The sequence below is a fragment of the Pteropus vampyrus genome, unplaced genomic scaffold (genome assembly GCF_000151845.1).
Source record: "Pteropus vampyrus isolate Shadow unplaced genomic scaffold, Pvam_2.0 Scaffold218, whole genome shotgun sequence".
Taxonomy (NCBI): Eukaryota; Metazoa; Chordata; class Mammalia; order Chiroptera; family Pteropodidae; genus Pteropus; species Pteropus vampyrus.
This window is the reverse complement of record NW_011888999.1, coordinates 2,368,247-2,379,739: the sequence shown is the minus strand read 5'-3', so window position 1 is coordinate 2,379,739 and position 11,493 is coordinate 2,368,247. Positions and strand designations below refer to the sequence as shown.

The window sequence follows — 11,493 nt, the reverse complement described above, 5'->3', positions numbered from 1 at the left end:
GGTGGATGGACACCTTTGCAAGGAGACCCCACCATCTCTCCGGCTTCACATACTCATCCTGTATATATCCTGTACCAGAATCTTCCTCCAGTTCTTAGCTTTCTTATATCCTCAGGGCATGGTACATGTTTTTCCTCCTATCAGAGAAACTCTTTCTGAACTTTTCCTACTGACAAGCTCTTCCTAATCCTTCAAGTCTCACATAAATTGACACTTCCCCCAAGAAGCCCATCCCAATGATTTCTACCCCTCTTCACCCTTCAATGAGATAGATGCTCCCATTTTGCTGTCAATAGTCTTACTGTGCAGCACGATCGGTCTTTGTTTATGTTTATTGCAGTCATGCTTTTAAAATGATTTTTGTTTGTTCCCCAGCCCCTCAATAAGTGCTTGATGAAAGCTGCAGAATGACAGGAAAACATTGGGTAAATGGAAAAATTCAAGACTATCTATAACATGTTTGGTTTTAAGGTGAGGGTAGTAAATTCTGTAGTGTTCTTAAAAGAAAAGGAAGAAAAGGGAAACAAAAAGAAAAGGAGAAGAGAAAAGTTTACTTAATCTCCACCTTATACATTCTTCTCTATGGGCTGTAATTTCTTGAAATAGATTTTGATTGATTTATTCAGGCATTTAAATAACAAATATTGGTTTTTCTCCTTTGTTTCAATTACTGTGACTCTCAGTATATATAACACAGAAATATCAAGGGATGTGTTAGAAGCTTAAATACATTACACCAAGACTTTTTATACTGAACAAAGGAACAGAAACATTTTAAAACACATTGTATTTGAGCCATATAAGAAATGTTCTTCATTTAATAAGAAACTTGATCATAAATGACTGTCTGTGTAAAAGAGTCTTTATTTTCAATTTTCTTTAGAGTGGAAAGAAAGGAACGTGCCCGATTGAAGACAGTGAAGTTTAATGCAAAACCTGGAGTGATTGATTCAAAAGGGGTAGGTACAAAATAATTGAAACATTAAATTCTCTCGGTTGCCATGGATTTAACTATAATTAACATTTAGGCTTTCAGTAGCAAACAAATTATAAAGCTACCAGATAGTACAGCGCTGTTAGAAATGTATTGCTAAAAGTAATGATGTGATTTCTGATGAAGTGGATTTATGGTAAACATATTAAATCCTGGGAGCAGAGCTGCTAGTGGTCAGCAGAAATTATGTGTTGCTAAAAGTGATATAATGACTACCATGAAGAAAGAAAAATATAATTTAAGTGTTTTAATTTTCTAAATTTTTATTTTAAATTAAATGTTCTAAAAGGATGGATTTCATAAAAAATAGCTGCTCATCATAAAATATGTCTAGCCTGTTACACATTATAAAGCTAAGATAGTGGTCATGGAAATATACACATGGATCATCTAAATGAATAAAGTGAATACGTGGATTGTTGTGACAGACATAGAAAAGAAGAGAATTAACAAATGAAATTTGATCACTAAAATTAAAATATTTACTCATATGCACATGTATCTTTTTGTAAATAACAGCTTTAATGAGATATAATTTACATTATACCATACAATTCACCAATTTAAGGATGCTATCCAAAGGTTTTTAGGCTATTCAGAGTTATGCAACCATCACTACAATCAATTTTAGAACATTCCATCACCCCCATTAAGAAATCCTGTAGCATACATTTTCCATTCCCTCCAACCCACTGCAACCCCATCTCATCCAATCCTAGGCAGCTACTAATCGACTTTGTCTCTATAGATTTGCCTATTCTGGATATTTTATATAGATGGAATTATACACTATGTGGTCTTTTGTGACTGCTTCTTTCACTTACCATAATGTTCTCAAAGTTGTAGCATGTATATGTGCTTTATTTTTTTCACTGCCAAATAATATTCCATCATCTGGATATACTTTATTTATCTATTCTGGTAGATGGACATTTAAGTTTTTTTTTCCACTTTTTGCCTATTGTAGATAATGCTGCTATGAACATTTGTGTACAAATTTTCACATAGACATATACTTATTTGGGGGTGGAGAATATCTGGGAGTGGAATCGCTGGGTCATATAATAACTCCATGTTTAACATTTGAGGAGCTGCCGAACTGTTTTCCAAGGTGGTTGTACCATCATTTTAAATTTCTACCATCAGCATGTGAGAGTTGCAATTTCTCCACATCTTCACCAATATCTGTTATATGTCTTTCTGCTTATAGCCAGCATATTTGTTTTGAAGTGGTATCTCATTGTGATTTTGATCTGCACTTCTCTAATGACTATTTGTGTTGAGCATCTTTCTCTGTGCTTATTGGCCATTTGTATATCTTCTTTGGAGAAATGTCTATTCATATCCTTTGCCCATTTTTAAATTGTTGTGCTCTTTGGGTTTTTTTTTTTTTTGGTTTTTTTTTGTTTTTGTCGAGTAGTAGAGTTTCTTTATATATTCTGAATATTAATCTCTTATCAAATAAATGCTTTTAAAATATTTTCTCCCATTCTGTGAATTGTCTTTCTACTCTCTGAATAGTGTCCTGTTATGCATGAAAGTTTCTAATTTCAATGAAGTTCAATTTATCTATTTTTTCTTTTGTTATTTTCATTTGGGTATCATATCTAAAAAACCATTGCCAAATCCAGCGTCATGAAAACTTATGTTGATATTTTCTTCTAAGAGTTTTGTAATTTTAGCTTTACATTCAGGTGTTTGATCTATTTTGAGTTAATTTTTTATATGATATGAAGTAGGGTTCCTATTTTATTCTTTTCCATGAGAATTGTCCTCTTTATTTTTGGATTGTTCATTGCAAGTGTATAGAAATATAATTATTTGGTATATCTATCTTACAATCAGCTACCTTGCTGAACTCATTTATTCTAATAGTTTTTTTTCATGCGTTTCTCAAAATTTTTTATATACAAGATCATGTCATATGTAATAAGAGAGAGCTTTAACTAATTTCTTTCCAATCTGGATGACTTTAATTTCTTTCTCACACCTAATTGCCCTGGCTAGAATTTCCAGTACAATGTTGGAGAGAAGTGGCAAGGACGGCCATTCTTGCCTTGTTCCTGACCTTAACAGGGAAGCATTTAATCTTTTACCATTAAGTATGGTGTTAGCTGTGGGTTGTACAGCTTTTTAAACCTATTTTTAAATGACAATAACTAGTATCTTATGGCTATATTGTAAAATACCTTTCCCCATCCCTCCTCTCTTTCCATTCTCCTTCTGTTCTTCTCCTTTCCTTTACTTTTTTTTTGTCCTAACAATCCTGGCTTGTGAACACCAAACAGAACTCCAAGTTACAGTGAAGATGCCACCATGAAAAACAAGAAGAATAACTGTCATTTCTCAGGGTTTTTGAGCCTCAAACCACAACACTGCCCTTTGTATTTTTAAGTAGACATGTCACTGGGTAGCCCATTCACTGACATAATAATTTACTGTCCCCTAAAACATTGAGATGAAATTGGAATTTATTTAAAAATATGGTGTCACTCTAAAAAAAGTGAGGGTATGTGTTGTCATGTGTGAGTCCTTTTAAACAAATAGTGCATATGTATAATGGGGTAGGATTTTTCGATGATTCTTGGTGAAAATGTAAGGATAGATTTCCTCTTTGTTTCATATATGTAGTTGGATACATATCAGAGAATTTTTGTTAAATATCTACCACATGCCAAACATAGACCTATAGACCATAGAACTTTGAAAGATAGAAAATACAACATAGGTTCTCCTCCTCCAGAGCTTATAACATCAATGAGAGCCTAGATGTCTTTCTGATAAGACCAAAACTTGTATATTATACTTTTTAAATATATTGTTAAATACTATTAGGTATGTGCCAATGCATAGAATATAAATTCTAAGACTCAAATGAGTATTGAAAGAGAAGCCGTGATCACATGGAAAGAGAAACCCTGGGCTGAATTTCAGGAGGGTAAGTAACCTGGGTTCTGGTTTCAGTTCATAAGTAAGTCAGCACTGCTCTTTTGGCCTTGTTAGCAAAACAACAGCTTTGAACTACATGAGGAATGTCAGACAAATTTTATCTTCTATGTAGACTGATGCATTAATAATTTCTACCTGGAATTTTGTATTGAAAATAATTCTGAAGCCATATATGACCTCAGCAGGAAACAAAAAATTATCATGATTAATTAGTCGTGCCTAGCACAAGATTGGAACTTGTTCTCTATTTGAGGTCCCTGGATTCAATAATTTTCAAGTACCTTCCAGTGGTAATACTCCATGAGCCTATGAATTAAGAAATAATGACCCAAAGTTTTCTAAATCCCATGAGAAAGATACATCAACGAGAAGACGCTTGTCCAGAAGCAGAAAGCAAAAGATAGAAGAAAGTGTGCTTAAGAAAGGAGACACAAACTATGTGGAGGATTGGGAAAGCTGCGTCAGGAGATGCCACTCAATTTGAGCCAAGGACAAGAACTATGGAAATAAGTCAATGTTATACAGCTAGCAGGTGCAAAAGTCAGGTTTAAATTCATATCATTTTTACAGCAGAACATTTGTCCTTTCTATTTCTTCATACTGTACCTTATTCTGTTGGGGGTCAGAAGAAGGAGAGAGTTACCAATTGTGCCTTGAGTATGAGAGAAGCCTTCAAAGGGAAGGTGTTATTTGAACGAGATCTTGAAGTCTGAGTGTCAGTTAGCCATGCATAGGAAACAGCATGAACATGAAGGTGGAAACTGTAGGCATGTTGGAGTGAGGCTGAGCAAATCAGAGGCATCAGATGGATGGCATGGGTAGTGCGATACGAGTTGTAAAAAATAGGGCTGACAAGGATGGTGTGGAAGATCAGGAAGCTTATGTGGAAAGCCTGGATATGAGCTTCAAAGCTCATTGAATTTTGAGAGCATCTGTGAGGAAATCTGAGGCTCTCCATTTGAAAATGCCCATGTGCCTTTACAAAGTCTGTGTATACACATGCAAAGATAAGTGGACAATTGGTTCAGTAACCCAGATAATTCCAGACTTTACAGACCCATAAAGTCAACAAGGTCATCAGTTGAGATGGGTCTCCTTGAGAATTGTCTCAGTTCCTCATTGTAGCCAATTTTTCCTGAGACTATCAGCTAAGTTCCTAATGAGTTTCCATTCAAACTAGCCTCTGGTGAAAACCTAATCAGCCCCTTAATTTCCTTCTTTGTTCCTCTGACTTTTTTCATCAATTTCCTAATCAGCCATTCTGTTACTTCTTGAGGTGTTTAAGAAATTGTATAATCTTCAGAATCAAGTTATTCTCTATTGAAAAACCAATGAGTATTTAGAGATCTATGCTAAATTTTGCTTTATTTTTATTTAAAAATGCTTATAATTTAAGGCAGGGAAATATATGTTAAAGAGAATATCAGAGAGTTATCAATATCTTTACTAAGTGTCATCAATGTGCAATGTAAAAGTGTCTCCAATGCTTTTTAAAGTAAGGTAGGCTATAGATAAATAACTAACTTGTTTAACCACAGGCTAGTACAAAACAAAGGTGGAAAATGTTATTCAAAGTAGTTGGAGTGTTCATTATACAACACCAAACAGCTTATATACATCTTTTAATCACAACAAAGACTTGAAGGAAAATTATTTATACCCTCTTTATAGATTTAAAGAAACTGAGGCTTAAAAAGATGAAGAAATCTGAGCCTACGTCTGACTGATTCTAAAACTCATAATCTATTTATTGTCCTCTTTATTTTTGGATTGTTCATTGCAAGTGTATAGAAATATAATTATTTGGTATATCTATCTTACAATCAGCTACCTTGCTGAACTCATTTATTCTAATAGTTTTTTTTCATGCGTTTCTCAAAATTTTTTATATACAAGATCATGTCATATGTAATAAGAGAGAGCTTTAACTAATTTCTTTCCAATCTGGATGACTTTAATTTCTTTCTCACACCTAATTGCCCTGGCTAGAATTTCCAGTACAATGTTGGAGAGAAGTGGCAAGGATGGCCATTCTTGCCTTGTTCCTGACCTTAACAGGGAAGCATTTAATCTTTTACCATTAAGTATGGTGTTAGCTGTGGGTTGTACAGCTTTTTAAACCTATTTTTAAATGACAATAACTAGTATCTTATGGCTATATTGTAAAATACCTTTCCCCATCCCTCCTCTCTTTCCATTCTCCTTCTGTTCTTCTCCTTTCCTTTACTTTTTTTTTGTCCTAACAATCCTGGCTTGTGAACACCAAACAGAACTCCAAGTTACAGTGAAGATGCCACCATGAAAAACAAGAAGAATAACTGTCATTTCTCAGGGTTTTTGAGCCTCAAACCACAACACTGCCCTTTGTATTTTTAAGTAGACATGTCACTGGGTAGCCCATTCACTGACATAATAATTTACTGTCCCCTAAAACATTGAGATGAAATTGGAATTTATTTAAAAATATGGTGTCACTCTAAAAAAAGTGAGATATGTGTCGTCATGTGTGAGTCCTTTTAAACAAATAGTGCTTATGTATAATGGGGTAGGATTTTTCAATGATTCTTGGTGAAAATGTAAGGATAGATTTCCTCTTTGTTTCATATATGTAGTTGGATACATATCAGAGAATTTTTGTTAAATATCTACCACATGCCAAACATAGACCTATAGACCATAGAACTTTGAAAGATAGAAAATACAACATAGGTTCTCCTCCTCCAGAGCTTATAACATCAATGAGAGCCTAGATGTCTTTCTGATAAGACCAAAACTTGTATATTATACTTTTTAAATATATTGTTAAATACTATTAGGTATGTGCCAATGCATAGAATATAAATTCTAAGACTCAAATGAGTATTGAAAGAGAAGCCGTGATCACATGGAAAGAGAAACCCTGGGCTGAATTTCAGGAGGGTAAGTAACCTGGGTTCTGGTTTCAGTTCATAAGTAAGTCAGCACTGCTCTTTTGGCCTTGTTAGCAAAACAACAGCTTTGAACTACATGAGGAATGTCAGACAAATTTTATCTTCTATGTAGACTGATGCATTAATAATTTCTACCTGGAATTTTGTATTGAAAATAATTCTGAAGCCATATATGACCTCAGCAGGAAACAAAAAATTATCATGATTAATTAGTCGTGCCTAGCACAAGATTGGAACTTGTTCTCTATTTGAGGTCCCTGGATTCAATAATTTTCAAGTACCTTCCAGTGGTAATACTCCATGAGCCTATGAATTAAGAAATAATGACCCAAAGTTTTCTAAATCCCATGAGAAAGATACATCAACGAGAAGACGCTTGTCCAGAAGCAGAAAGCAAAAGATAGAAGAAAGTGTGCTTAAGAAAGGAGACACAAACTATGTGGAGGATTGGGAAAGCTGCGTCAGGAGATGCCACTCAATTTGAGCCAAGGACAAGAACTATGGAAATAAGTCAATGTTATACAGCTAGCAGGTGCAAAAGTCAGGTTTAAATTCATATCATTTTTACAGCAGAACATTTGTCCTTTCTATTTCTTCATACTGTACCTTATTCTGTTGGGGGTCAGAAGAAGGAGAGAGTTACCAATTGTGCCTTGAGTATGAGAGAAGCCTTCAAAGGGAAGGTGTTATTTGAACGAGATCTTGAAGTCTGAGTGTCAGTTAGCCATGCATAGGAAACAGCATGAACATGAAGGTGGAAACTGTAGGCATGTTGGAGTGAGGCTGAGCAAATCAGAGGCATCAGATGGATGGCATGGGTAGTGCGATACGAGTTGTAAAAAATAGGGCTGACAAGGATGGTGTGGAAGATCAGGAAGCTTATGTGGAAAGCCTGGATATGAGCTTCAAAGCTCATTGAATTTTGAGAGCATCTGTGAGGAAATCTGAGGCTCTCCATTTGAAAATGCCCATGTGCCTTTACAAAGTCTGTGTATACACATGCAAAGATAAGTGGACAATTGGTTCAGTAACCCAGATAATTCCAGACTTTACAGACCCATAAAGTCAACAAGGTCATCAGTTGAGATGGGTCTCCTTGAGAATTGTCTCAGTTCCTCATTGTAGCCAATTTTTCCTGAGACTATCAGCTAAGTTCCTAATGAGTTTCCATTCAAACTAGCCTCTGGTGAAAACTTAATCAGCCCCTTAATTTCCTTCTTTGTTCCTCTGACTTTTTTCATCAATTTCCTAATCAGCCATTCTGTTACTTCTTGAGGTGTTTAAGAAATTGTATAATCTTCAGAATCAAGTTATTCTCTATTGAAAAACCAATGAGTAATTAGAGATCTATGCTAAATTTTGCTTTATTTTTATTTAAAAATGCTTATAATTTAAGGCAGGGAAATATATGTTAAAGAGAATATCAGAGAGTTATCAATATCTTTACTAAGTGTCATCAATGTGCAATGTAAAAGTGTCTCCAATGCTTTTTAAAGTAAGGTAGGCTATAGATAAATAACTAACTTGTTTAACCACAGGCTAGTACAAAACAAAGGTGGAAAATGTTATTCAAAGTAGTTGGAGTGTTCATTATACAACACCAAACGGCTTATATACATCTTTTAATCACAACAAAGACTTGAAGGAAAATTATTTATACCCTCTTTATAGATTTAAAGAAACTGAGGCTTAAAAAGATGAAGAAATCTGAGCCTACGTCTGACTGATTCTAAAACTCATAATCTATTTACTACAGCATGTTCTCTTCTTTATTAAAACCAGGTTACACTTGTGCATTTTAAGAAAAATAAAGAAGTAAATCAAATTGGATTTAACTTTGTCAAAGACTAACTTGGGCATAAACTTAAATCCTGAAAAGAGGAAGCTGGTTTCCTCCATGATGTATACCTTTCTGGATGAAAAGCTTTCTGAAGTGAGCTTGGGTTGCACACTTTCTCTAGTAAGGCCTGCCAGAACAAATGAGGGGACAGGTCTTGGCAAAACTGTTTATTCATTTATATAATAAGGTTTGTTAGATGTCATTATAAAGCAGCTTGCTGGGCAATGTGAACCAAGATGAGTAAGCCATGGTCAGTGTCCTGAGGGAGCTGAGATTCTAGGGGAAAGAATGAGTCCTCGCAGAGAGGAAATGGTGAATATTCTGCAGTTCAAAGGAAAAAGAGATTCTGGCACGAAAGCTGGGAGATTTTTAATTGGAGTAGAGGGAGGGGACTTGAAGGATTAGTAAAATTTGCAAGGGCAGGCAGTGGGGTAGGAATAGGATGGATACATAGGAAGTAAAACATGGTTTACTTTCATTGCAAGCAACAGTTTATGAAGGAGAATGAAAGGATTCAACTGGAGAGTTAGACTCAAGTCAGTTCTGCTGCCTTACATTTTCCTGGAAACTTGTACTTTATCATGTAGACGGTGAAGAATTTGGAGAGTTATGACCAAACTAGACTTAATGGTTTCCTCTGGGCTTGAATGCTGAATATACCTGTATCGTTGCCCAAGTGTCACTCCCAGACAAAGGCCCAAACTTACTCATCTTTGTGCCCCTAGCACCTAGCATGGCATCCACAAGACAGATTCTGGCTCCTCCATCTACCCTTCTTAGAGGAAAAAGGAATGAATGATGAAAGTAGGTTTCAAAGAGACCAATCTGGCAACTGAGGGAAGGATAGATTGGAGGAGACAGAGACTAGCAGTGACAGATGTTTGAACAGACATGGTTCTAGCCATTAGGAATCATAAAATATTCTGAGGAAATAACATGTTAGCAAATAACACAGAGAATCTGATAAGCGCCGAGTGAGAAGTGAGCCCAAGGTCTCAGGGTCTCATTTGAACTCAGACCTGGAATATGTAAGCTTCTCTTGGAGTTCATAGGAAAGTTCCTAGAAGAGATAATGTCCAAAGGAAAGCTTGAAGGATAAATAAAATCTGACCAGGTATTAAAGGATAGAAAGAATGTTGTAGAGGGGACAGCATGTAAAGCCAGGAAAGAACTCAAGCCCACTGTGCACTAGAAAGCCAAAGAAGCTTAATGTCGATTAAGTACAAAAGCATGAGTGCAAAACTGCATGTTTCAGCAGAGAAGGCAGAGCAAAATCAGGAGCCAGATCATGAGAGCAGTGGAGAGTCTTTGCAGGATTTTAGCAGAGGTTAGAGTGCTCTACTGCTGGGTGGATTAAATTTCCAAAAAGAAGCAACCCTAGAAAGCAGGAGTCCATTTTAAAAGTGCAGGTACAACATGGACTGGGACCATAGAGTCGATATAGAGAGGAAAGAAAGACCAGAAAATATTGACAAGGAAAAAAAGAATGTGTAGCCTAGAACACCTACATTAACATCAGCTGAGGCTCTTTTTAAAAATGGAGATGCCCAGCTCAACCCCAGTCCTGTGGAATCAGAATCCTTGGGGATGGAGATAGGAAAGCTGCATTTTTAACAAGCTTCCCAGGGATTTCTTTAGGCTGGCTAAAATTAGAGATACACAGGCATAGCAGAAAGATTTGGTAACAAACAGCATGACCAACTTCTATCAGAGTTAGAATAACATATCTAAGCCTCAATTACCTCATAGGTAAAAACAGAAATTATATTAAAAGAGATAATATATGTAAAGTACCTAGAAATATCAGTCTATCTCTTTCCCACCTCTACCCCTTCCCACACACACACACACCTCAAACACTCCCCTTTTAAAAGGCTAGAATGAGTAGTTTCCTAAAAGTACTCCTTCTTTAGGTCTCAAATCCCTTTGCACAGAGAGAAAGGAAGGGAGGGTTGCCTCAGTTTTGCCCTACACTCATTTACACAAGGAGGGGTTTTGACCATGCATTTGCCAACTTTGTGGTTGAGCAGGAAGGTAGAGGTAGCAGCAGGACTGCTCTCAGCCCCCAGCTCTGCCCCTGCCTTGGGCTAGAAGTCGGAGTCGTTTCTGAGTTCTCTGCCACATTGCATGGCTGCCTGTGGGACTTGATCAGCACTTCTTGCACTGGAGAACCACTGCATTTCATTCCATGAGGGAATTACTCCACACATCTGTAGATTGCTTTTTTTTCTACTGGTTATTTTTATAAGCACTGCTCACTTTTGTTTTCTACTGGTTATTTTTATAAGCACTGCTCACTTTTGTTACGATAGCCCTGTAAGGTAAGTATTCCTAATATGCCCTCTTTACAGATGAGAAAACTGAAGCTTAGAAAAGATAAATAAATTACCCAAGCTCATAGAGCTAGTAAGTGGCAAAAATGAGCCCTTCATGATGACATATTATTGTGTGAGCAAAACAGAATAATTGATTCTTTAAGGCATTTCTATGTATGAACTAATTCTATGTGTTATTAGCACACCTAATTCTGTCTCTTCAATTAGTGATGCTGGGGCTAGAGTAATATAAATAGGAGATGTATAATTTGTGATTATAGAAATAATGAGTATAGTTTCATCAGATGAAGCTTTTGTTAAATTTTCTTCCTGCTGTTAACTTAGGATGTTAGGTATTATTCAGAAAACTTGGCTCAAATCCATTTCTACTTTGAAAGTTATTTGTGAATAAATTCAGATTCACTACAGGGCTTCCTTTAACCTGACTCTTTAAGGTAAAAGGCC

General features: G+C 35.9%; 1 protein-coding gene across 4 annotated transcripts in view; it reads left to right on the top strand.

Annotated features, from left to right (window-relative positions):
• Positions 1 to 11,493, top strand: part of LOC105300775 (disks large homolog 2) — a 277,157-nt gene that overhangs the window by 217,547 nt on the left and 48,117 nt on the right. For all 4 annotated transcript variants that reach the window (XM_011373138.1, XM_011373141.1, XM_011373139.2 and 1 more), the window contains exon 4: positions 884 to 959. In XM_011373138.1, the coding sequence (XP_011371440.1) occupies positions 884 to 959 (76 nt within the window). The remainder of the gene's footprint in view (positions 1 to 883; positions 960 to 11,493) is intronic.